Source organism: Apium graveolens, chromosome 3 (assembly GCF_009905375.1).
Source record: "Apium graveolens cultivar Ventura chromosome 3, ASM990537v1, whole genome shotgun sequence".
Taxonomy (NCBI): Eukaryota; Viridiplantae; Streptophyta; class Magnoliopsida; order Apiales; family Apiaceae; genus Apium; species Apium graveolens.
This window is the reverse complement of record NC_133649.1, coordinates 287,942,774-287,970,303: the sequence shown is the minus strand read 5'-3', so window position 1 is coordinate 287,970,303 and position 27,530 is coordinate 287,942,774. Positions and strand designations below refer to the sequence as shown.

General features: G+C 34.6%; 3 protein-coding genes and 1 long non-coding RNA gene across 6 annotated transcripts; 1 reads left to right on the top strand and 3 right to left on the bottom strand.

Moving 5' to 3' along the window:
• Nucleotides 1-438: 438 nt before the first annotated feature.
• On the top strand, nucleotides 439-1,037 carry LOC141711111 (uncharacterized). The gene is made up of 3 exons (XR_012571221.1): nucleotides 439-513; nucleotides 592-648; nucleotides 743-1,037. It is a non-coding gene; the product is annotated as an uncharacterized LOC141711111 (long non-coding RNA).
• A 2,562-nt stretch (nucleotides 1,038-3,599) lies between these two features.
• Nucleotides 3,600-5,463, bottom strand: LOC141715133 (uncharacterized). The gene is given in 3 exon segments (XM_074518614.1): nucleotides 3,600-4,146; nucleotides 4,149-5,115; nucleotides 5,218-5,463. Coding segments are annotated over 3 exon segments (1,455 nt in total). The 3' UTR covers nucleotides 3,600-3,904.
• A 2,398-nt stretch (nucleotides 5,464-7,861) lies between these two features.
• LOC141713517 (BTB/POZ domain-containing protein At2g30600) lies at nucleotides 7,862-15,459 on the bottom strand. 2 transcript variants are annotated; one of them, XM_074516977.1, is made up of 13 exons: nucleotides 15,149-15,459; nucleotides 13,555-14,406; nucleotides 12,924-13,253; nucleotides 12,101-12,331; nucleotides 11,594-11,755; nucleotides 10,916-11,128; nucleotides 10,779-10,826; nucleotides 10,626-10,684; nucleotides 9,146-9,272; nucleotides 8,974-9,048; nucleotides 8,806-8,886; nucleotides 8,414-8,482; nucleotides 7,862-8,313 (listed from the first exon to the last, which is right to left on the bottom strand). In XM_074516977.1, exons 2-13 carry the CDS (start codon nucleotides 14,359-14,361, stop codon nucleotides 8,095-8,097), a joined length of 2,421 nt encoding a protein of 806 aa, XP_074373078.1. In that variant the 5' UTR covers nucleotides 14,362-14,406; nucleotides 15,149-15,459; the 3' UTR covers nucleotides 7,862-8,094. The 2 variants fall into 2 exon arrangements, with proteins under 2 accessions (XP_074373078.1, XP_074373079.1); XM_074516978.1 differs by having other exon boundaries at nucleotides 13,555-14,401.
• A 6,437-nt stretch (nucleotides 15,460-21,896) lies between these two features.
• Nucleotides 21,897-24,933, bottom strand: LOC141713516 (uncharacterized). Of its 2 annotated transcripts, XM_074516975.1 has the most exons (4): nucleotides 24,627-24,933; nucleotides 23,655-23,759; nucleotides 23,173-23,340; nucleotides 21,897-22,879 (listed from the first exon to the last, which is right to left on the bottom strand). In XM_074516975.1, the coding sequence occupies exons 1-4, from the start codon at nucleotides 24,783-24,785 to the stop codon at nucleotides 22,070-22,072; spliced, it is 1,242 nt and encodes a 413-aa protein (XP_074373076.1). In that variant the 5' UTR covers nucleotides 24,786-24,933; the 3' UTR covers nucleotides 21,897-22,069. The 2 variants fall into 2 exon arrangements, with proteins under 2 accessions (XP_074373076.1, XP_074373075.1); XM_074516974.1 differs by having other exon boundaries at nucleotides 23,655-24,933.
• Nucleotides 24,934-27,530: the final 2,597 nt, after the last annotated feature.

Sequence of the window (27,530 nt, the reverse complement as noted above, 5' to 3'; positions counted from 1 at the left end):
CAAGAAATAGCGAATCTCTGCTCTGATACCATGTTAACAGGATGTTCATCATATAAACTTTATAGTTGTGATGAATTGTAATTTTATATATATGAAAGCTTAGCTCTGAAATGTTACAACGGGTACATTATTTATAGTGTTTTACATTCTCTAACTGAATCTGTTACAATCCTTATGACTTGTTTGGATAAAAGGGATTAACAACTTATTACTTAATGACCACTTATTGTACTCATTAATATGTCATATGAATTTTTGAACCTCAAATTTTACACCAATATACCTACATGCCCGGTGTTTCAGAGACGTTCCTTTTTGCCCCTAAAATACTGAAAACGTATCTTTCAAATTTTGGACTGCCAGTTTATTACCAGGTTTTTTCCCGGTTCAAGGTTGAAAATGTATGTTTTTAGTATTTTACGAGAAAAAAAAGAACGATTTTCAAATACAGGAGTGAATGTGTATATGTTCAAGTATTCTCGGGTGTTCAAGATATTAGAGGCTAAAATCAAGGTATCTTCGCCTTGTTCTGTCCTTTTCTTCTTCTTTGTTGCTCATAGTTTGTAATATATTCGATTTCGTTTATAACAGGGTAAGGGATCATCCATTGGAGTTAGTCGCGGTCGCGCTGTTGGAATGCAAGCTAAAGTAAGTTAAAAGGGATTGTTCTGTGTAATACGAAGTGTTTCCAACACATCATTAGAGCAAGAGACTGAATAATGAATCTTTTTTACCTGTGCAGAGTCAGTCAGGCAGCTGGGCGTGGAGCTCGTCCTGGAAGGGGCCGCGCACACCGACTGTGGAGATAACTATATGACCTGAACTGAAGGTCTATACACTACTCAATCCAAAGAACTTCAGGCCAGCTATTTGAATAATTGCATTTAAGTAACTGTTATTTATGTGTTATTTGCTGCATTGCTTTAAGTTTTCATACACTACCCGTTGAATTTACCGACATCCCAGGAAGAATTTGGTTCTCTGGGCTTTGAAAATCTACAATCTGGCACTAATGTAGTCACTAAATGCTTCTGATTCCCTTTGTACTGATACTAATATACTATGATACCCGCCCTGTTGTAAATATGAAACTCACGCAACATCGTCTCCAAATAGGCACCCTTAAAGAATTTATGTCCATGAGAATTAATTCATCAACTGTCTCTTGCAACAATGACACCTACTACAGAATTCAAAGTTTCACAAGAATGCTAAAGTAGAAGGCTAAACCTCGTTTTCTTAACCAATTCTCTTATGCTGCAGTTTTTAAAAACAAGCAAGCAGTCAAATAATTAGCAAAATAAACATGCAGCCAACAATTTCTGATTACATCTGTGACGCATCACAATGACAAGAATAAGATTATAATAACAATATAATGATAAACACAACAAGAACGGTGATTATAAACCTCGGGAGATTGAACCGCATGACAATTTCTACCCCAAGCTATCCCCAAATTGATACATTATCAATATTCAGAGAAGAAGTTATATATATAATCAAAGTCTGCCTTCATAAGAAGCTGATACAAGGGGATATATAGGTTGTTTACAAACCCAAAGTTGTAGCTACTAAGAACTAGATAATACAAAGTCAAGTACACAATTGAAATAACACTACTGATAATAACTTTCCCAACTGTTAAGTCAAAGATTAAACTCAAACAGGATACACATTACTACTGATCCCTATCAACTCTCCCCGACTAGGAAAAGTTGGCTCTGTCGAACTGAACTGTGTGTAATGCTCAAAAAATCAGGAGCAAGACGCTGAAACTCTGTAGCACTAATCCATGTACGCTCATCATCTGACCTGTTATTCCAGTGAACTAAGTACTGTCGAAAACCACCACGCCGTGTTGGCATAAATCTCTCATCTAGAACATCAACAGGAACATCTACTGTTGGTTATGCCGAAACATAAGGAGGTGTAGGTGGTACAAGTAGCGGAGGATTAGATATAGGCTGATTGGGGCTAGAAAGCATAGGAACACTAACAGGTGAAGAAGGTGAAGAAATATCAGAGGTTCCATGAAAAGGAGTAAGATCTTCCACATTAAATACAGGGCCAATAGTCATATCAGTCGGAAGGTCTAACTCATAAGCATTAGTACCAACCCTCTTTCGAATTCGAAATGGACCCATCCTCTTAGCATGCACTTTCTTCCAAGCACCGGGAGGTAGCCTCTCAGTGCGGTGTCGTAGCATAACATGATCACCTTCATTATACTCTCGAAACCTGCGATGAACATCTGCAGCAGACTTATAATTTTTCATTGCTTAAATTAATTTTATGTCGTATCTCAACATGCAACTTATGAATGTGATGTGCAAAAAACTCTGCAGACTCGCTAGACCTATATGCAGGGGGAAGGGGAACTAAATCTATGGGTTTCCTCGGCTGACGACCAATGTAAGCCTGAAAAGGACTGACTCCTGTAGACCTATTAACAGAGCTATTATACGCAAACTCAGCCGTAGGTAAAACCCTATCCCATGAAGACACATGTTCACCTACAAGACACCTAATTAAATCACCTAGACTCATATTAACGACCTCGGTCTGTCCATCGGTCTGGGGATGATAGGCTGTAGAGAACTTAAGACTAGTACCGAGTAATTTCCATAGAGTCCTCCAGAAATAACTCACAAACTTAACATCTCTGTCAGATACTATACTTAAGGGAACACCATGTATCCTCACTATCTCACTAAAGAAGATAGAGGCAATATGAGCAGCATTGTCAGTCTTGCTGAACGGAACAAAATGAGCCATCTTAGTGAAACGATCAACTACAACAAAGACCGAATCATGACTCATACGAGTCCTAGGCAATCCTAACACAAAGTCCATGCTAACATCTTCCCAAGGAACATGGGGAACTGGAAGAGGAGTGTATAAACCCGTATTTTGTTTCCTACCCTTGGCTGTTTGGCAAGTACGACACTCTGTGACTATACGAGCAACATCCCTCTTCAAACTAGGCCAAAAACCTATCCTCAACAATAGCAATGGTCTTATCTCGACCAAAGTGACCCGCTAAACCTCCCGCATGTAACTCTCTCACGAGATACTCTCTCAAGGACGTATTAGGGATACACAAACGGATCCCACAAAATAAGTATCCATCGTGAATACAATAATCCCTGGAAGGTGGTGAACTAGGATCCTGTAAGATAGCATAAATATGTCCAAAGTCGTGACTGAATCATATGTGTGAACCCTACGACCTCGACACTCATAGTGTTAAGAATAAGGGTCACTCTACTAAGTGCGTCAGCAACTTTGTTCTCGGTACCTTTGCAATGTCTGAGTACAAAGGTGTACTCCTGAACAAACTCAAACCACTTGGCGTGTCTATGATTTAACTTTTTCTGGGAGTTGATATATTGAAGCGCCTGGTGATCAGAATAAAGAACAAACTCCTTGGGCAACAGATAATGCCGCCAATACCTAAGCGCTTGAACTACAGCATAAAACTCCCTATCATAGGTGGTATACTTCTTCTTGGCCTCGTTAAGCTTTTCACTGAAAAAAGCTATAGGGTGGCCACCTTGACTTAACACTCCACCTATTCCCACTCCCGAAGCATCACATGTGACCTCAAACACCTTTCCAAAATATGGTAAAACAAGAACTGGAGCATGGATCAACCTTTCCTTAATCTCAGCAAAGGCTTTCACAGCCGATTTAGACCACACAAACTCCCCTTTCTTCATACTATCAGTGATGGGAGCCATGATGGTACTGAAACCCCTAATGAACCGCCTATAGAATGTAGCTAATCCATGAAAACTACGAACCTCATGGATAGTCGAAGGTTCGGGCCATTCTCAAATAGCCTTTACCTTTTCTGGGTCTGCGGAAACTCCATCCTTGGAGACCACAAATCCAAGGAATATCACTGAATGCTGCACAAAAGAGCAATTTTCAGGTTCACATATAATTTTTCATGTAAGAGAAGTGCTAGAACCTGATGCAAGTGTGACAAGTGCTCCTCACACGTAGGACTATAGATAAGGATATCATCAAAATACACAACAAAAATTTTACCGATAACTGGACGAAGCACCTGGTTCATGACTCTCATGAATGTGCTGGGCGCATTGGATAGCCCAAAAGGTAGAACTAACCATTCGTAAACCCATCGGCTGTCTTAAAGGCAGTCTTTCATTCATATCCTTCTCTAACACGAATCTGATGATATCCACTCCGTAAGTCGATCTTAGTAAAATACTGAGCTCCAACAATCATGTCTAACATGTCATCAAGTCTAGGAATGGGAAACCTATACTTGACAGTGATCTTATTGATAGCTCGACTGTCGCAACACATCCTCAGACTACCATCGGCCTTAGGTGTGAACAAGGCTGGTACTGCACAGGGGCTAAGACTCTCTCGCACAAATCCTTTCCTAAGCAATTCATCTACTTGTCGCCTCATCTCTATCTGCTCAGAAGGATTCATCCTATGGTGTGGTAGATTAGGTAAAGAGGATCCGGGGATAAATTCTATAGCATGGTGGATATCTCTGAGAGGTGGAAATCCCTCAGGCAGCTCACTGGGCATGATATTAACAAATTCGTCAAGAATTTGTTGAACATCACTAGGAATCTCAATACCACTCATCTCATGAATGTCTTTCGCCTCTCTAGCAACTAGCATGTACACAACCTTTGACTCTAAAGCACATGTCTCGAATTCCTTCCTCTTCAAAATATGGAGAGATTTAATCGGTTGTGTAGGAACACTATTTGCCTTTGCGTCGCTCTTAACAGTCTCATGTGGTCTACTAGAAAGCAATGTGATCTTCTTCCCATTGTGTGTAAACACATATGTGTTATGTCTACCACAGTGAGTCACACTACTGTCATACAACCAAGGTCGTCCTAAAAGAATATGAGAAACATCCATGGGGAGGACATCGCACCATATACTCTCCTCGTAGCCCTCGAGATGGATCGGAACAAGACACCTGTGTGTCACAGGAATAGATGTCTTGTTGACCCAGGCTACACTATAAGGATGAGGATGTGGCTCTACTTTTAACTTTGATCGCGCAACTGCAGATTGTGCAACCACATTTAAACAACTCCCCCCATCGATAATGACCTTTGACGTTACTCCGTCAACTCTACTAAAGGTGTGAAATATGGAAGTCCTCTTTCAATCATCCTCTTTCGAGTTGGTAAACAGGCATCGCATAACACCTACATGTCTTTCTGTCTCCTCTAGATCTCGCAAAGCGTCCTCATCATCGGTGTTATGGGCTCTCTCTAGGTCACCCTCGAATAACTCATCATCCTCTCCATAGTTCTCAAGAAGATTTAATCTTTTCTTTGGAAACTCGAAAGACTTATGTCCAGGTTCGTGACACGTAAAACATGTCTCTGTGTTTCTAAATCGAGAGAATGACCCTGGAGTCCGAGCTCTCGTAGGGTCTCTAGTAGGAACGCTCATACTACTACTAACTCCCTGAGATGTGGGGATAGTCCGACTATGTGGTAAAACTCAACTCATAGGCTGTCTCGAATAGGATAGCCCTCTCTGTTGGGAGAACTCCTTGACTCGATACTCATGCTCTAATGCGACCAGGACAACGTCATCGATAGTGTTGATTTGAGTATTCATCATTTGTCGTTTGAGCTCGGGTCGTAACCCATTTTTGAATTTAATAATGCTCATACGAGTACTCTCTTTAAGCTCGCACCTCTGAATCAACTCCCTATACTTGCCGATATACTCAGCAACAGACAAACTACCCTGAGTTAGGTTATCAAACTGCTCCATTAACCTATCTATATGCCCTAGAGGTAGATAATACTGAGTTAAGCGCATCTTCATCTCAGCCCAATGCCTAACCGGATGTTGTCCTGTACGCTCTAGGTCTCTCTCAATACTACCCCAAAAGATGTTAGCTTGCTTTACAAACTTCATCTTGGTGAATCTTACCATACGCTCGTCACTCATCATATGCCAATCAAAGAATGTATCCATACTGGATAACCAATCAGAGAAAACATCGGGATCAAATCTCCCATCAAACTCTGGGGCATCTATCTTAATTTTGAGCACATCATCTCTTCCCTCATACCTATCATGATTCCTATAATTACGGTATCCCTGATCTCGACGCTCATTATAAACATAATGATCGTCATAGTCAGGTGGGTCATTCTTATAATTGTCATGATGTCTAGGGGGTTCCCTTCTACCTCCCCTACGTCCTCCCATATGTCTAGGAATCATTGCATCAACATTCTGACGTCGAGGTGGAACTATATCCTCGTTATCGACATCCTCTATATGTGGTTCATCATTTAAATTCCTAGCATTGTTTGCGATCTCTAAGGCCTCAACTCGATTATTTAAACTATCAAATTTATCGTTCATAGACGTAGTGAGGGTTTGGATACTTTGCAATAAATGAGTCAAAGTCGACTCAGGAGGGTCAGAGGAGGTGGGTTTTGTGAGGTGCTATCAGTTCCGCTACGAGTGATGACCATGATATGAATAAGTGCACAACTGAGATTCGATAGAAATTTAACGTAAACAACTATATTATAGTCGGCTACTAATGCTATCACTAGTTCTCAAAATATAATAAAGAAGACATGTATATGCAACTAACATAGAATATTGTGCAAACTAGGCAAATAAAGTCATGCAAACGTAAAAGAAGGCTAAATACGTAAAAGAAGGCTAAATACCAAACTATGAATTAAAATTCCTAAAACATGAATATTAAGTCCTAGAATTAAAATGTAATTCTTTTTTTTTTTAAATCAACCAAACTGATATTAGATGCAGTGGGGGGTATTTAGATAAAACTCATAATATGAACATGGTTAAATTAGCAGGGACAGGAAAAAAAACAAAGTGGATTGCTGGATTTTGAGAAAGAAAATGGTTGATAGTGATGTCAAGAACATGAAGGTCAAACAGATATGATTAAGAATATTAGAATATCCAAACAGGGTAAAGGTTACCTCCCTTGTTTCGTAACAGCACAACGGAGAATGTGTCGTGTAGATGTCCAGTGAAATGAACAGCCATAGCGCAATAAAGTTCTGTTGCAGGACGATAGTGACGACTATGATTCTCTCTTCTCAGATTTGTTATATCCTCGCAGCCTCTCTCTCTCTATTTCTTTCTTGATTTCCTTTCCCAGACCTATTCTCTTTTCTGCTTTGGTGAGTAATCGTTGGTGTTGTGAGAAATGAAACTGAATGCTTAAAGGATTTATAAAAATAAGAAAGGCGCAGCTTTGTAGGTTTTTGGGCAGCAAATTGAAGTGGTGGAATTTGGTGGTGCCATGGGGTGATACAAGGGTGTTATGTGCCTGATTTTCAGTAAAGAGGAACGGTATTTAGCCACTGAAATCAGGTTTTGGATAGGAATCAGGGTGAATATAACAGCTGATGAACAAGGTGAATATAACAGCGGATGAATAGTAACAGTAGGATGGACTTTAACAATGATAAAAACCAGAATTTTTAGCTCTGATGCCAATTTGACGCAGCACAATGACAAGAATAAAATTATAATAACAAGATAATGATAAACACAACAAAAACAGTGATTATAAGCCTCGGGAGATTGAACCGCAGGACAATCTCTACCCCAAGCTATCCCCAAATTGATACATTATCAATATTCAGAGAAGAAGTTATATATATAATCAAAGTCTGCCTTCATAAGAAGCTGATACATGGGGATATATAGGCTGTTTACAAACCCAAACAGCTGGGTAAAATAATAGTGCAGCTCCCAACTACTTATTAAAGGTTCTAGTTGTAGCTACTAAGAACTAGATAATACAAAGTCAAGTACACAATTGAAATAACACTACTGATAATAATTTTCCCAACTGTTAAGTCAAGATTAAACTCAAACAGGATACACATTACTACTGATCCCTATCAATCTCTCTCTTTCTGTACTCTGGTATTTCATATATAGTAACCAAATTATGTAAAATCAAAATACACTATGACAAACCATGACGAACTGAAAGGTAAGCAGCTAAGCAAAAAATAAAAACAGTAATGTAACTAAAAGCAGCTAATCCAAAAATTAAGACACTACCGTTCAGCGAAAGTAGCCATAAAGTTCCAGAAAGCAAGTGCAAAGTGACCACTGGTTGGTTACATCACTTGTGGGTGCTGTTAAACAAACTCTGAAAAATCTGAATGGAAGGAGGGAACTGGAGCCCGTAACAGGCCATGAAGCAAACTGACCAGGCTTGCAGATAGTTTGGTCATTCTCGTGCACCCTCAAGTTTGTCCAGTTCTTCCCATCAACAGATCCCTGACACAGGTTTCAACATTTCAACTGTTAAATTGCTCATGGAGATTGTCAGTAGTATGTCCATCGCCAGTGAGTAAATTATGAGATTCAATCGCTCTACCTGAAAATTCCAGCTCCTTATGAAGGCCCTCGACCCATCCTGTCTTAAAGTGTAATAGTTGCAAATGAGCTGCATCAACCGACAAACAAATCTTAATTAGAAACAAGAAAGGGAAAAAGTTACTGAAAAAAAATTCACCTTTTTTTTCATTTTCTAGATTAGACTTGCATCTAACCAAAGTGAGAAAAAATATATACTAAAACGATAGCAGCACTAATTTTATACAGTTATTGTGGGAGGCAAGACATCCAAAAATAGACCAGTACTTCAAAAATAAAAAATTGAGGGTTCATATTTTTTACTAATTGAGAAAGAAATCATAATTCCTTTGTAACTAATTGAGAAGTCGCACTCAATAAGTTCTCATCCATCCGACTAGCATAAAACTGTACCTGGTGGTCACTTCCAATGTCAACCATCCACCAAGAACTTACTTTTCCATCCTCAATCAGAGGCCCAGCAAAAGATGTTCCCTGATGCATAAGAGTGCATATAATATGATCCCCGAACAGTTCAGAAAGAGAAATCTTGGCATTAAGCTAATCCATTATATGATTTACCTGGTAAGTCCTTGATACCAAAACCTTTGGATCAGTATATCTTGAAACAGGAGTGCTGGCAGCCACTGTTATTCTCTAAATGTGCAATTCGAAAAGAAAAAAGAAAATTACCAGACTATTTAATGATTTTATGATGAAATATTAAGAGAGCAGAATTGGTTGAGGTCCCTACCTTGGCTAGGACAGGATTTACCCATTGATGTGCTCCGTAAGATGTGCCAGCAAAGTACAGAACTCCATTGCTATCCCCATCACATATGTACTGAAGCTCTCTAAAACTAGATCTTCTATGTTGAAACCTTAACATATAAAAACAAATTCCAATTATTCTTTTTACGAAATGATCATATATTCCACATGACCGCAAATCAAATTTGAATTTCAATCGGTGTCGAGTCAAGAACGATACAAATCAGAGATTGCATGTGTTCCTAGGCAGAGCTATCAAAAAAATATAATTATAAGGACATAACATCTGACTCGAACAGATCAAATATCAGTAAATCCATGTGGAGGGTTGAATGATACATAACTTTTCACTATTGTATTTTACTCACTTGGATGGAACGGAATAAAGGTAAGAATTGAATGAAATTTTTCCAGGAAATTTATTAAAGAAAGACAAGGATGTCGGAGTTAGTTAAAAATGAGATAAGTGCAAATATCTTATGATAATCTTTGTGAATGACATGGTGGAAGAAAGGAATTTCCATTCACTTTAAAATCGCAAGGATTGGACCGTAATACAAACTTTTAGAATCCCATGGCTTATAGCCTAGTGGATACCTCTCCTCTTGGTAATACGAGGTTGCTGGTCCGAGTCTGTGTAAAGGCACGAGTGTGTAGGTGTTTAAATTCCCTCAAATGAATTGCAAGGATTAGACCGTAATACAAACTTTTAGAATTCCTTGGCTTATAGCCTAGTGGATACCTCTCCTCTTACGAGGTTGAGGGTCCGAGTCTGTGTAAAGGCATGAGTGTGCAGGTGTTTAAATTTCCTCAAATGACCAAATTCATATGGACAGTGACGTGTGGATAGGGAATGAATGAAGGCAAATATTATATGTGCATAAATGTCCAAGAAATAGTTCAAAGTTCACTCCATTTCCCCTAATTCTGTCTCTTCCAAGTGAGCACTCTGCATCAAAGAACCAAGAAAATTAACAAAACTAAGTGCGAGTTACACTGAGGAGGTTTCTGGCTGACATGGGCGTCTAGAACCTTTGATGCATATAGTACAGAAGATGTAATACATCAAGGGACTTAATTGTGAATTCATCACTCTCCTATAATGGTAAAGCTGGACTCTAGTATTATTCAGGTGGACACATGCGCCCCAAGACTAGAGTGTAATATGGTACAATGACATGGATGTGAGCTGCAACAACTGTCTTCTGGGCCTTTTTACTACACTAATCATTATGGGATCTGAAGTGGAAAACAATTAATAAGTCAACATCGAGGGATCAAATTAATGTACTTTACAGTTTTAGTCAATACTCTAACCGCACAACCACGCTTAGCTTGCCACTTTTCATAATAATGTAAAATTTAGTACATGCCTATGTAATAAGTAAAACCAGAAACTAATACCAGAAACTAATACCAGAATGAAAATACACGAGAGATCAGCACTATTACTGTATACATACTTTTGATCTTGTCCAGGGTTGAGCAGCCCAAGTTCTAAGAAGTTGATGGCCTCTTTCACCTGTTTCATCATACGAATATTAATCAACAAACCATAAGGTGATGATAAAATGAGAGCCATGTCCAAAATTAAATTTAACACGGATTATACTTACCAAATTATTTAAAGCAGTAATTTGTTTGCCAAGCGTACTCCACTCGAGCTACAATACCAGGATAAAAGAATGTTAATCGACTTTAAGAGCAGGAATCTTAAAAAACAAGCTGAACAATCTTCATAGATAATCCCTACCTTCTTAAGCAAGGCATGTGGAAGTAATGGGAAGCGCACCAGCGGTAAGAAGTTACAAAAAGACTGAAGTCTGTCCGCAAAAAGAATTTCAGGTGAAGAAGTAAAAATCTTTTTCTCTACCAACTCCCAGCCATGTAATTCTTCTGCCCTTAAACACCACAACAGAATTGCATTGAGAACTCTCTCTTCTGATGTAACTGTCAAATCATTGTGCTGCAAAACCAATGCTTAATTACACAACATTCCTTGATAAGCACCTCAGAGGAGTATGTGTTCCAATTAAAATGGGGATCCATCATATATCTACAAATCTGCCTATTGTAGGTGTTAAATACTATTGAAATTGATACATTGGACAAGTGTAGTCAATGGCCTACGACTTAAATAGTTAAATACTTAAATTAAATGCATTACAAACAAACTCCACTAAGTTTGATCCAATATTTCGCAGAATACTTCTAGCACTCGGTAACCACCCTAGAATGACCAAATATGTACTATATCATATCGACATTTCTTGATTTGTAATATTACTTTTAAGAGTTCAAAATCTTTTTTTACTATGAAACTTCATATCCGCATCAGCTACCTTGCGCTATGTTATCTAAAAGTGTTGATGAGGTAATGACATCAACAGTCAAACTAGGGTCTTGACACAATTCGGAAATAAAAACCCACCTGAAGAATATTGGTAAAGGTTTGCTCGTCTAGCAAGACAAAGTCAGTGCTTGCAGTTGTACAGTAGTCAAAGTTCATTGCGAATTTCCTCTCGCACGTTTCTTCAATTAGTTTACATGATGGAATGGATGAAATCACCTGAAGGATTGGGCAGACCAAATCCTGCAACAAATTTCAGCAGTTAGCTACAGGATCTACCCTATTACTTTGCCATAACTGTTTGGTTCGTCTTCCATTTAAACTGTGCATATTAGAAAAACTCGGTGATTGACCTTCTTCAATTAGGAGACTTCATCCCTGCATTTGATATATAGATAAGAGGTATCAATACCAATGTTATTCGATTTTAAATGATCTTTCTTCTTTGTTCAAAGAAACCCAGTAACCCAGAATGTCTCTGTCCTTTTATATCTTCTCAACAACAAGTAGCGATTCAGAACAATAACGTATTCCAACATCAATTTATGTTTATTAAACCACAAGGCAACAAAAGAATTACTAAACTACCTCCGATAAGCATTCCAATAGCATTTTGCAGCACTCCTGATGCAGGGCAGAAACAGCAAACTGATCTGCCAATAGAAGTAGCTGGAGTAGCAAGATACCAATATCCATAATGTTTTCCTTATTGAATTCCCCGCTATACATATATTCAAGCATAACCTTAAATGCTTCAAGTGAGACATCTTTCAAGTAAACCTCTGTTGACATGCTTTCACTCATTCCATTTGTAAACATCTGCCAAATCATTATTTTGATAAATACTGTGACCATCAACAACATGTTTAAAAATCATACTTGTTAAAATTCAAGTAATATACAATGTAAGGGTAATTTTATATGGAGGATTCCCACCAAACCAAAAAAAACATGGACTTGGGCAAATTGATTAACTATATGACTTTTATGACTGTGTATGTTGTAATTTCACGACAGATTACAAAATTACATTCGGGAGACCACAAAAGGCATATCCCGGTTCTTCCAATCTAATAGTTTTCATGCAAACCATTAAAGTTATGGTTCATCTCACTAAATAATTAATAAACCATGTGTACTAACTGATATCTAATTTCAAATGAAAAAATCAGTTAACGATCATAACAGTGCAACAAACATGTTCAACAAAGGAGCTTTTCGAACAGATTTTAAGTCTGTGTATTTCGGTGTACCCCCAGTAAAGAAACAGATTCTAGTAAGTCAAACTTCATAGGATGTTAAAATGTTTAGTACTTTAGATAACAAAATATAACAATTGCATTCTCAAATTTGAAGATGGATGTAAATAGGTAGGAGGCAATTGGTAAAAAGAAGCGTCAATCTGGCTCACCTTGGTAAACGGAACACTCCATAAACTGAGTAGCACTTTATGTGACCGGAAATAGGGATTACAACCTTCGATATGGATTTCCACATCACTGTATTCACCAGTTACAAAGAAACTTTTAAGTTTATTAATATCTACAGGTACCCCGGAAGGAAAGGACGCCCCACAGTGGGGACGAGAACTTGGATATGATATTTCTATGTTCTTGGCTGAGTCAAACAGCTTTTTATTCAGTTTGAAACGCTCAATTAATTCATCACAATTCTTTGCCAATGAATTCACTTCAAAATGCAAGCTTAGGGTCCTCAATGAGCTCAGTTGTGACACTGGAACCTACATTAGGCAGGGACACAAAGGATATAAAATTTAAGTGAATAGAAACTCTTAATGCTTTGTTAATGATTTAGAATATCCAAAAGAATAATAAGAACAGTATTCTAAGGAGAAATGGGAATCTCATCTTCCCTTGAGGTACTCAGGTAATCTCTAACAGGAAGATGATTGCTTCCCTTTTGACAACATACGTAAGTAGTTCTCTTGTAATATAGCTAAATATCAGAAACTTGAGCGTACCCAAACCAACTTACATAACAGAAGAAAGATGCAACCAAGTAGACTGGAGGAGAATATTTACCCATGTTCTGCCTGTGTAGATGAATTGAAGAAAGGAATGCAGCACTGGATATGTTACATCCTTAAGCTGGATAATGTCTTTGGCAGACGTATTTAAACCAAAATTACCAGATGCTGCCAATATAACCCTATGAGCAGGAACTGCTCTTTCCTCGTTCCCAACAAGAAAAGACATATCAGATAGCTCCCAACTCTCAAGAAAATTTTCTAGGCCCCAAGTTTCATGACACCACCTTTTATCTTCTGTTCCATCTTCACCTTCACTTTCATAATCTCCTTCATATATACCGCAGTTTACGTGCTTCCACAAGGATATGTGGTTTTGTGTTAGTGGCATGACATTAACGTTTCGATATCCAACATGTTTATCCCAGCTACTAAGCCCAACATACTGCACAGTACAACTGGGATTTGTGTCAAGCCACTGGAAAGCAAGATTCTGAAAGGGGTACCTTCCCTTGCCAATGCTGATCAACCCATCGTAGAAACTAATCCAGTAACTCTGAAATGCTGTAGAGCAACATAGTTCCCCCCCTGCTTCATCAACAACTGTTTTCCCATCAGCTTCAATTTTCAGTCTACGGTTCTTATGGCTACCAATAATCACAGTATAGTGTGGACTATTGTCTCGTTTATAATGGTATTGCTGGCTGCCAACATGCTCACGAAAAACAACTGTGACATCATTGAGGGAAAAAGCTTCAAATGACACGCATCCCCTTCCAGCTTCCCTAAACCTCAAATCATCGCGCCAGGCACATTCAAAGGGTGCAACAGTTAGAAACGATTGTTGCTGCTTCTTTATCATCTTTTCCAAATAGCAAGACTTTTCTCAACTCGCTTAGCCTCTATTCTGAAATAACAACCATAATAAGAACGTAAACCCACTTCTATTATTAGACTAAACAGCTTGCTCAATATATAGAAAATTTGTCACTCTCCCTTTCACATATATCCAAAGATCCAAATTACCTAAAACAAATTAGTCGGTTTCACGTGCATAAATATCAAATGCTGGTACCTCCTTCCTAGCCTCATTTCACCACACAATAAACGAAATGGAAAAGGATCTTGCAAGACTATAATGCATCACTATCGTACAATATACTTTAGAAAATACGAAAAATCGCATATCTAACAAAGAGTCCAAACCCTACCACAAACAACTATTGATATGTTAATTCAGCAACTTGTAATGATGTCCTACACAACTTCCTTATCCAACTTCATCACCAAATTAACACATATACTCAGAAATAACATTATACAATTCTAATATTCCAATGTAATGACAGCTAATGAATACAAATACCCAATAAAAAATCCTAACCAAGAAAACAATAAAAAAAATCAAAATTTATTCAAAATAGAAAAACACCCGAACCCAAGAAATTTCCCAAAAGCTTGTAAAATGGATAGCTAGTACCTTTTCTAGTAATAAAATGGGACATCTAGCATGCATGCATATGCGCCCATAAATTAAAACGTGTCAAAATATCCTGACACATCGTTACCTAACACTATTAAATATAAAAACCCATCTCAGAGTATGCCAATACTTGTATATACATACAATCACAGGAGATTCAACTTACCTTATTATTAAATCTTGTGACAATCTCTTTACATGATCAAACTTGACTGGAAAAGAAAGACAGGCTCAGGACCCCTTGAGAGTTGTTGAAAAAAACATGCTCCAGTTAGAAAAGAAAAAAGACAGGGAGATTGAAGAGGTGGGTTCGTTGTTGAAAGAACCTTAAAATGACATACTAACTAATTTTTATTACAAGTCAAAGAAAGAGTTAGGGATTGAGATCTGGGGTTTCAGATGACAGAGAGTACAGTCAGCAGCTTTGAGTTTGATATTATTGGGGTACGTGTCATTTAGTGAGTGTTTCATAAAAAACTGACCTCCCACATGATTTACCTGTCCCTCGCATCTTTCTTGAATTGCGTGATACAAAGATTTTTATTATTATCTTTGTTTAGAAAATTTAATAAAAGGGCCACAAATGGATTATTTAGTTGCCACTTGCCGCTATGAAAAATAAATTAACCACTATTTTTTATCCCAAATTTGTTCTAAATTACATTTGACACTAGGTCCAATTTATATATATATATATAAATGACCAATAATTAATTGACACATTATTAGAACTAGCATAATAATTTGTGTGAGGCACGGGTTATCACCTAAGGAGTGTATAATTTACATATAATTTACGCATAATTTTTGAGTTTTCAGTTTATGAAGGTTTTTTAACTACAAGAAAATAGTCAATGAATATCATCTCATATATATCATTGTATAAAATAATGGATGTTAAAAATATTTTTAACATCCGTAAATTAGGAAACAATGTTAAAGGAGGTTTTATACATCAGTTGCAAATAAAACTGATAATGTCTAAACTATTTTTTTTAAAAACTAAAAAATATATGCAGACAATTTCCCCCCAATTTGATAAAAACATTTCCCCCATAAAAATTTCCTTTATTCTCCTCTCCGATATTTTTTCAATTCTCCCTCGTCTATCTCTCACTCTTAAATTTCTTTTATCATCTTTTATCTTTCTCAAAGCACAAACACACCCGTATATATTTTTGCGATATTACATCGCTTTCTTTATTGGTGATACAAATTTTTTACATCAGACAATAAATGATGTCTTGGTGTGTGCATACCACATATTTTCTATTTTACAGAAGCGGTGTTGTATGGTCAATTGACATCATTTCTTATTTTTCAAATCAGTTGCTAAATGATGTTTTGGTATGTCTAACACATCAGTTGTTTATCTAGAAACGATGTATTATATTATCTTTCATATGTGAAAAATAAGAACTTTTTACTACACCCACGAATACATCAATTTTGAATATTTTAGACATCAGTTCTGAGTCTTTGCCTATTGACATTTTTCTTGGAGTGTTGTTAAAAAATAAAGTGTATAGTCTCTAATAATTCAAATAAAGTATACGAAATATGTCAGTGAAAACAGTTTATTCTTAATCATTGTCTAGCATGTTGAGTGATAGTATGTCATGCAATGTTTACACTTCCCTTTTCTAGGCAATGATGATTCCGATGATGACAAATTTTTTGATTGTTTGTGATCTTGTGTTAAATATTGTTGATATTAATTGTAATTTGTGTAGTTTCGATATATATGGGTATAAAGTAATTGAAACTTATCGCGTATGAATTGATAAAATTTCATTTTAACTTAGATGTTCTCGTGTTAAAATATCAATATTATGTTTTTAAGTACAACATAATTTTTTGATTGTTTGTGATCTTGTATATGCATGTTTATCGTTTATGGATGTATGTATATGTCGTGGTCTATTTAAGGACTAATATAGTGTTATTTAAATTGTTGTTTAGTCTTGTTCATGAATGATTTCAATTTTTTTTCATATATTGACTTAATAATAATAATAATAATAATAATAATAATAATAATAATAATAATAATAATGTATTATTTTCTCAAACAAAAATTTCTAAATTCGTTTAAAATTTCTAAATTCGTTTAAAGTTTCATAAATATTAGTTTAATATTATAATAATTTTATTTTTCTATGAAAGAAGTCATACAATAATTTGTGTGAATAATTTAATCATTTTTCTTTAAATTTTTTATAAAGCAATAAATCAAGCAATAAATTTGTGTGAATAATTTGTGTGAAATTACAAGTTTTATTCATATATTGGAATTCTAAATATAAAGTAATTTTAAATATATTATGTTACCTAATATTTCCCAATCTCCGATTTAAGTATAATTTGGTGATTTTTCATGACAAATAATGTGACTAAAATTTTTACAACAGGAAATAATTTTGTATCAAATTAAACAATTGTGCAGGGTTCAGTATTTCATTCATAAAGTTTTGAATAAAAATATAATTTCAATTATATGAAACAATTACAATTAACTTGTTTTTAAAAAAAGTTATTATCTAAAATCTTTAAATATCAATATCCTTTTCAAGTTAAATTAACCGTTAGCATTTTGTTATAATTATAAAATTTTAATTTTCTTCTTCTAATTTCGAATGAAATAAATTGTAATTTTAAATTCCACTATTTTATAATTTATCTTTATTAAAAGTATCACATACACATATTTTAAAATTTGATAATAATGCATATTATTCTAAAGGAATGGAATATTGACAAAAAGTTGTTCGAGTGTTACGCCCATACTTTTACCTACCAAGTCTTGAGTATTTTTTAATAAACGGGTCAAGTCTTTGACAACTCAACACAAACAATCTAACAACTTTGATCTGCAATATTTATTGGCTTGAAATTATAAAGGTCTCTTGCACAATTCATGTGAATGTAAATGTTAAAAACACCCAATTTCATTGAGATAATGTCATCATCGAACCAATAAACAAACGTACTAAATTTCAGAGTAAAAAGGCATTTTAGCTCGATAAGACTTTGACACCATTTGTGAAAAACGGTCAAATTTTGAGTTTTTTTAAAAAAATTGAGCGACATTCCGATGCTCAGTTAAAAATAAGTTTAAATATATTGGTCCAAATAAAAACTAAAAATATTTATACTTGTCGGTGAATTTTATAGCACTTATACCTCATAATTGATGACTTCTCTCACCTTTTACGGTGAGTTTGACCAAATGGCTAAAATTTAACATTTTTTTTGCTAAATAAAATTTAACATTTTATTCTCTATGAATTAAATTACATTTATTTTTTAATAATATAATTTTAATAATTATTTTTTATTGTATATATATATATACCACTTTAATTATTTTTTCATATAAATTTATAATTATCAAGTTTGAATTTTTTGAATAATAATAAAATCTAGTTAACATATCACAATTATCTATGTATAAAAAATATTTACTACTAATACCATATCACTAAGTTGAATGATTTAAAAATATATAAGTATATTATATACCATACAATACTAATTTATACTATATAACTATATATTACAAAGTATAAATGTAAAAGAAAAAGATGATTAATGTTTTTCCAGTTAGTTTCTATATATATAACATTTAATTTTTACTTCTTTAAGACACACAAACAGATTTAATATGTGTATGATTAATAACACCCGTTGTTGAGTGGTTTGGTGGTATAATATAGTGTAAAGTAATTGCATGACTTGGGTTCGATTCCAACCAACAACCAATCTTTTTAATAAATATTGTAATTTGTATCCTCGAGATCAATAAAACTTTTATCGCTTATTTGTGTTATTTCTTTACGTTTATTATAATTTTTCTTACTTTCGTTATAATAAATTGGTATCAAAGCCTGATTCTATTTCTAGAGTTTGAATTTCGGTTCGGGGAGATAGATGTTTGGGATGTCTGATGGTATTAACAACCACAATCAGAATTAGAATCATGAGTTTCATCATTACCAGTAGTTAATCAGCACAGTTTGGCTCTTGATCGATCAAGAAGAGCTAATTATGGGGTGCCTCCAAAAAAATATGATTTTGAATTGGTGGTATATGTACTACAGGTTGCTGAAGAGGTGGATCCTAGCTCTGATGAGCCATCCACGTATAAAGAAGCAATCACATGTACTGAGTCTACAAAATGGTTTGCTGTAATGGGAAATGAAATAAAGTCACTTCAGAAGAATAAGGCTTGGGAATGGTCAAGCGGCCTCGAGACAGAAAGATTGTCAATTGTAAATGGGTCTACAAGAAGAAGGAAGGAGAAACATCTGTTGAGGGTATCGAGTATAAAGCTCGGTAAGTAGCTTGATGGTTCACTCAAAAAGAGGGAGTAGACTACAATGAGATTTGTTCGCCAGTGGTTAAACACACTTCCATCAGGGTGCTACTAGCAATAGTTGCACATCAGAATCTGGAGTTTCAACAACTCGACGTGAAGACAATTTTTCTACATAAAGAGATTATAGAGGAGATATGCATGATTCAACTAGATGGTTTTCAGGTTCCTGGTAAAGAAGACTATGTTTGCAAGTTGTTGAAGTCCTTGTATGGACTAAAGCAGTCTCTGAGGCAGTGGTACAAGAAATTGGACATCTATATGATAGGTATTGGCTACACCAGGAGTCCGTATGATTGATGTGTTTATTATAGTAAGACAACAAATGGTTCTTTGACATATCGGATCCTGTATGTGAATGAAATGTTAATAGTTGCAGAGATCAAGTCTGATGTTCAGAAGTTGAAGGATCTTCTTAGTGTCGAGTTTGAACTGAAAGATTTGGGTGCGGCTTGGAAAATTATGGGAATGGAGATTTATAGGAATAGAAGTAAAAGAAAACTCTTATTGTCACTGAAGAGATACATTCAGAAGATTTTGTCAAAGTTTGACATGTCTACAAAAAACTCATAGATACTTCTAGTGCTGAAAATGTACATATGTATGTCGCTTATGCACCTAAGTCTGCTGAAGAGAAGAAGTACATGTCTCGAGTTCCCTATGCTAGTGCAGTAGAAAGCTTGATGTAAGCAACAGTCTACACTACACTTGATCTTGCACAATCTGTAAGTGTTGTGAGTAGGTTTATGGGTGATCCAGGAGCATTGACAGGGTTTTCGGTACTTAAAAGGTACGTATAATGTTGGTCTCATTTATGAAGGTGATACATAGTGTTTGGTGACAGGATTTTCAGACTCTAATTATGTTGGAGATGTTGACAGTAGAAGATCTATGACTGGTTATGCTTTCGCCCTGTGTGGTTCAAATGTCAGTTGGAAAGCTACTTTGCAACCTACGGTGAAATTGTCTACCACAGAAGTAGAATACATAACATTGACAGAAGCTGCAAAAGAAGGAATCTGGTTGGAAGATTTGGTCAGTGATTTGGGTTTACATCATGATCAGGCTAACAGTCTCAGTGCAATCTGTTTAGCTAAGGATCAAGTCCATCATGAGCGGACTAAGCACATAGATTTAAGATATCATTTTCTAAAAAATGAGACGGAAATCAAGGTGAGCAAAGTGGGTACTACTGACAACCCAACTGGTATGTTCACCAAGCCGGTTCCACATAGTAAGTTTCAACATTATTTGAATTTGCTAAATATCCGGAGTTGTTGATTGCCCTTTTAGGGTAAAATTTGAGGCATAATTTTTTTTCTGGTCCATCTGACATTATTATTATACATCTGGTACATATATTTTTTGTGAGAGCATACAGTTTAAAGTAGAGATTTGTTAGAATATGCCTTAATATAATGTTTAACATGAAAAAGAAATAAGAAAAATTTTGAAAATGGAAGACGCTAGTTAAACTAGCGTTATCGGTCAGAAAAAAGAAAAAAAAAGGCAACAAACAAAACACTTGGCAATCTCCCGTCTTATCAAAACGCTATCCAATCCCGCGTTTGTGAATGCTATTTTGGATCATTATTTTTTCACGAGTGTCATTTTAAACCATTTTTCTTCATAAAATACCATTTAGGCCAACATCCATTACAAGCTAAAAGCCGCACCACCCACAATTATTAAATACAAACATGGTTGTAAAAATCGGTAATACGTACTAATCGGTTTAGGTACCGAATACGTATTAATCGGTTTAAGTACCGATTAGGGATTAATCGGTAAATCGGGGATTAATCGAAACAAAGATCGGATATATATTTAAATATTTTAATAATATTTAATATATTTTTCTTATTTATTATGAAATATATAATTCAAAAATAATTTATAAATATTAATCGGATTTCAATAGTTAAATCGGTCAAATATTTTTTAAGGATTAATCGGAAATTAATCGAGAATTTTTTTTAAAATCGGGAATTTTAAGAACACCGAATACAATGGACATTATTGCATTATTATGAGCTGGCCATAATTGCATTATTAATAATGATTAAATACAAGTAAGAAAAAAAAGAATCACGGAGGAGCAGGAGTGGACGAGTGGTTGTCAGCTTATGGTTCATTTAAGTTCATATTAGTGAACCCGAAAACAGGCACAATGCCTTATGCGCTTTCACTGTTTCTTATACCGGTCTTTCTAATATGCACCAAACTCATGAAAGTTGGTGCTTATTGTATGCCCTTGGACACATATTAAAAAAACCGTTCTTATAAACTAAACTTGTAATATCATGTGTTTTCGTGTTTATTGTTTGGTTCACGGTAAAAAAATGTGGTTTTAGTCACTAATAGTAATGCAGTCTTTAAGGTTTGAGTAGGGAATTCAGCGAACACATCAGTATCAGAATCCACCTCTGCCTCAACCTCATTACCCTTCTAAACAAATAATTAAACTTCATCCAATGGAGAACACAAACACAGAAAGTGTAGAGCAAATAAGAAAGCAATTACAGCATAACAAGACTCCTGACATAATATTCTAGAAAATTCTAATACGAAGTAAAACAACATCTTGCAAACACTACTAACAGTTCAAGACAAAGTCGATAAGCACGAAACCAGAAAAGTACTACTGTACTAGACTCCAGGACCAGACAATACAAAGATACAAAAGCATCCTAATAATCAACAAACATACATCTAACTCCGAGTAAACAAGGGAGCAGACAACAGATCATCTCCAATGTAGCCAACAGCAAGGTTTGCACCCACAGTTCCAAAAGCTTTCTGAATCTCTTGCATCTTCTTATCACGAAGAGTCTGCAAATTTTGCAATTTACTTTTGGTTTCATCCATATTAATCTGCAAATCTTGTAATTTACTTTTGTAATCATCAATATCATGGTCAATTGCATGAAGCTCGGGAAGTAGGGGCTGCGATATCCAGAGCTGTTCAACATAGTTTAGACGATTTACAAGCCAACTTATATCGAATCCCAATTTCTGTAAGTCAGCAAATACATCCCTGTACTCGGCAATGGTTTCAGTATCAATCTCGGTCATAGAAATTCTGGCGAAGTCATTTACTGAGGTGCAGAACATATTTAGCTTCATTGTGCTAAATTTCTTGTTTTTGGTCATAAAGTGATCAAAGGTTTCTGGGTACTTATCCATTATGGCATTAAGTAGAAGTACAAATTCAGAGCTTACTGCATAACCCCTCCATAACCTGAAATCAATATTTCCTGAAGAAGAGCTCACATGATCATTGTTGGTCCCGTGACTCCCGTCAACTGAGGAACCATCATGTCTAACCCTGTCATTGTCAGCATGTTGTACAGAATTCTGCACCACATGCTCTTCGTGCACCTCCATGTCCACAGTATTAATGCATACCGATTTAGGTACATTTCTAGAATCAACCAGCACCTTGGTTGGAGACACCAATGGCTTTTGCAGCACCACATTTTGAGATGTCACAGAAGCTGTTGTATGGGGATTCATATTGTTCTGTAAAAGTTCAAATAGGAGAAATTTTGATGATATATATCTCCCTGAGATCAAACACAAGGGCATATTCATATAATACATAAATTTTGAAACAAAAATTTAGGACTAAGCATTGGTTCAACACCATTTGAATTAACCATACGATTCTTTAGTTCCCAATCAGAAGACAGAAGACAATAATGTGAAGGAAATATGCTTAGTAATTTGTATGACTAATAAATGACTCATGCACTGTATTTACTATGACAAGAAATGCACCGGCCACTAAGAACGATAAACAATTCATTAAATACCTCTGGAAGTGTTGTGACAATAGTGGCTGTTGGAGAGGCACCAAGTAAGTAGCTTCTTAAATTGCTAGATATAGCTGCTTCTTCACATCCATGTGGTAATTTCACATACTTCAAGTTGTAAAATGGAGAGGGATAACTTACAAGAAAGGCAGAGATTGATGAAAGTGCCTACGAAATAATATAACAATATACAATCAGATATAATACATAAGTGAAATAAATTGTTATATAGATCTGCATTTCAAAATGCACCAACATGGAAAATAATGGTAAGGAAGGTCATGTGCTTATCTTCCGAAAGTATCTAATTTTGAAGGGAAAACAGATGACTAAATGAGCTAATAAGAAATGATATAATCAATGTTAGGCTAACTACCAAGTCAAAAACGATAACCACTGTCCACCAGACAAATATGAGACACAATATATATGTTTAAAAACAATAAACTACAAGGGTAAAAAATTTTAAAGTACAAAGTTACCTTTATGGTCTCCATCTCAAGATTTAGAATCTTGGCACCACCAAGGCCCGGCAGCATTTGTGAAAATCGTCGATGATATTGTTTCAACTGGTTTGGCGAAAAGTCCTGTTCGTCAATCCAACCCCGTAATTTAATCTTTACATTTTCCAAATCAGAAACTTCAAAGTTAACCGTAAAGATGCCAACAGAAGTGAAATTTCTGAGTTTTGGTGCCGAAACCACAATATTACTTTTAAAACACTCATTGTACTGGTAGTAGCGGGATCTGATCTCCAGGTTGACCAATTCAGGACAAGGCACAAAACAATCTTTAAGGGTCACCTTTTCAAAATATAATGTAAGATTTTCTAGACTAACAAGCGCAGTGAAAATGTCACTCATATTTTCTGGAATTCTCACGTCGTGAAGCTCTAAACTCTTCAAAGCAGGGAGGTTCCAAACTCTTTCAGGCAACTCACACTTAATTAGGCAGAAAGTCGTTAAATCCGGCCAATCGAAAGACAAAAACGACTCCGTTAAAATCCAATCATCAAGACACAAATATCTCAAAGCAGGCAAACAACTTATACAAACATCCGGTAAATCCTGATTCCCATAGGACGATGAAAGACGCCACAAATGCAGACTTGTTAAAGCAGGCAAATCCCAGCAATCTGATTCTGACACACTATCTTCAAAATTCATTCTCAATTTAAGTTTCCTAATCGAACTAGAGCTGAAACTTGATAACATAACCGGCTTATGCTTGTAGCGTAAATGAACATTAAGAGACTCAACATTACGAGAAATAGCATACTTAACAAACTTAGCCAATAAACCAGGAGTGAGGAACTTAAGTTCCAAATACGAAATACAAGTACAATGGTTTCGACGATTCAAAACATGACGAGTAAACTTAGTATTGCTTTTATTAACACTAGGTGGATCAGGATAATGCCAAATGAAATTAAGAAAAGGGAGAGTAGTCCATACAAGCTTCCGTCGTTTCGAGAGAACGCTGGTTTGAACAGCTAGTTTGGTATCAACATGCTTGAGAATCTGGTGAATTAGGTCGTCAGGTAAAGTACTCATTCTGTCTTCTTCATGTTCTTCGCCTGTCATTCTTGATTTCTTCTGTGATTGAACTTCCATTTTACTTGCCCTGCCTTACATTTTGCTTATTCTGTCTTCGTCGCCATTGGTTGTTGCTTTCTTCGGAGAATCGATTGATGGGGGTTCTATATCTTGCCGGATTTTATCCCTAATTTCATATGCATTTTTGGTATTTGGTAAAGTTAACAAACACAAATATTTTACGGTTTACTTATGTACTAGACTACTAGACTAGTGCCAGGAGTGTGTGGCCGTAAAAATCTCTTCTATATATGATGGAGAACGACGGTATAATTTCATGAGATTAAAAAATCTTATTGAAAAAATTAAATTATCCCTCTTTTTTAATATTTATATAAAATATATCCCTATTTTTAATATTTTTATAAAATATGTGGTTTGTGAGAATGACCTCAAGTTATTTCATTCAACTATACAACCTCTTACCATTACACCTTATTGTCACATGTGCTTTTTGTCATCCTCATAATATGTAAGTGTGCTAAATGAATATTTTATTTAACATTAAAGATTCTTACTTGAATTTCGCAAAAAATGATAGTTAGTTGAATATTTGTATAATTAATTTTAAAGAATTGAATTCTATATATAAAATTAGGCATAGTACATAAAATGGATTGTTATCTTATTTATTAATCATTTTTTAGTTTGAAAATATATCTCATATATTTTTAACATATTTTTTATTATAAAATGTAATTAAAATGTACATATAACATTTTTTTAAAAATATTGAATATAGAATCGCTTATATATAAATAATCTATATTGGTATTAAATATTTAGATAAGTTCGAATTATAATGAGTCAATGCATTTTAGAAATTGACCCATTGTTCAAAAAATACTCGAAATTTGACTACATGACCCGGCCGAAAAACATCGTCACATTCTACGTTTAGTAAATTTAAATTACAAGTTCGGCGAGAATATCTTACCAATAATGTGAAAATTTTGAATATCTTATGTTAATATAAATTAATATGTTTAAGGTCTTTATAGGATCAAGTCAATTGATTATTTATATTAAAATTACTAATTTCACTGATAACGCATTATTATTTTTGGAATTTGTCCCAATTTTAAGAATATTTGAAATTTGAAATGAGATCTCACTAGATTTGTTAAGTTAAAACTACGATTATATATTAAATCGATTTATTTTTTATTTTTCACTTTAAAAGAACTAACTTTTTAAAAAGAATTATTTTAGATCAACAATATTCATTGATCAAGATAATATTGTACAAATATTTTGAATTATTTTAATATTTTGATTCAATGCATTTTATATTATTTAAGGAAAAAAAATATATATTTTTCAATAATTTGAAGAAATTAACCAGTTCAACTGATATTTATAAAACTTTATCGAACTGGAAAATTTTAATTTTAGAAGAATAATATAAAATGTTATCAAATTATTATATGAAAAAATATTAGAGTCGTAATGAAAGAAACTTAAAAACGGTTTAAATAACGATATAAATACAATTTTTCTTTCGAATTCTTGAAAAAAATCATGAATATCAATAATAAGTCTTAAAAATATATAATTCATTTTTATGTTACAACCATGATTGATACTCGGTTGCGTAAAAAAATATGGATTGTTTGTCGGTAGTGATAATGTGAATACCATATATACATTATAGCAATTTATTTATTACATAATTTTAATTTTTGAATAATTATAAATGCATGTTATTTAAGTAATCAATTATCCCACTAGATGTTAATAATGATTATACATGTACATAAATCAGATATAACATACAATAATTTACATGCTAACACACACATAGAACTTAATCTTACTTTGTTAACAGTAGTGTAAATAAAAAACTAACATTTTCCCATACATACATACATTCAATTTCAAAAACTTATATTTTTCATTAAAATCAACTTTAATATTAACAATAATGTAAATTTTACATTATTGTATATTATGAATGAAAGTCATTCTGACTTCAGTTATGCATTTTTTATCTTTTTAAATTGAGTAATTTAATTGTAAGTTAGTAGTTAACTCAGTAATAATATTGAACAGTACATATAGTTTATTTAAATAAAATTCAAGATTTTGGTCAACTATGTATTCAACATATATGTTAATTTATAGTTTTTTATTTGTAAACATACTAACGGCATTCTACAGATTAAGTTTAATCGTTTCGTTTTAAACGTACACTTACTACCATGTTTATATTTATTCATTAAATATAAAATAACGGGTAAGAAAAATATAAGATAATAATAGTTGAAGCGATATTCACTCCTAAAAGTGAGGAAACATTCGAAGCTCCCTATATTATAGAGGGGACATGAAGCTTGTTGGAGAGAAATTTTATCTCCATTTCTTCAAAATTCGACTCAATAGCCTATATAAATATATTGTTGAAGTTACTCTACAAACATTATAATTATATGATGCATAAAAAAATTCTAGAAAATGACCGGTGTTTCGCACGAGTTATTATGCTAGTTATAAGTTAAATTTCAAATGCCAAAAACATACATAATCAAACTAATAAACGGTTATAACTGTAATTGTACTCCGAGTAGAAAAAGAAGACAGACAGACAGACAACAAGCTTCCTTCTACGGATAGGACACAAGATAATCCAAAATAGAAAAATTGAACTGGACTTCTACCGTGAATATGTAAAAAAGTGTTCGACAAGGAATAGAAGATCAACATAAAAAATCTCTATATATACCCATGTCTTATACACTCTACTCTATCACGAAATCAGTTCAT

Excerpts from the sequence above, each read along its gene's own strand:
- LOC141713517 (XM_074516977.1), bottom strand. The coding sequence starts at position 14,361 with ATGATAAAGAAGCAGCAACAATCGTTTCTAACTGTTGCACCCTTTGAA. Across the intron at positions 10,685-10,778 it reads TTACTGCTTTAAATAATTTG|GTGAAAGAGGCCATCAACTT; the intron begins GTAAGTATAATC and ends ATGATGAAACAG. Across the intron at positions 8,314-8,413 it reads TAAGGAGCTGGAATTTTCAG|GGATCTGTTGATGGGAAGAA; the intron begins GTAGAGCGATTG and ends AACCTGTGTCAG.
- LOC141713516 (XM_074516974.1), bottom strand. The coding sequence starts at position 24,785 with ATGGAAGTTCAATCACAGAAGAAATCAAGAATGACAGGCGAAGAACAT. Across the intron at positions 23,341-23,654 it reads TTGAGATGGAGACCATAAAG|GCACTTTCATCAATCTCTGC; the intron begins GTAACTTTGTAC and ends ATTATTTCGTAG. Across the intron at positions 22,880-23,172 it reads TTGTCACAACACTTCCAGAG|AACAATATGAATCCCCATAC; the intron begins GTATTTAATGAA and ends GAACTTTTACAG.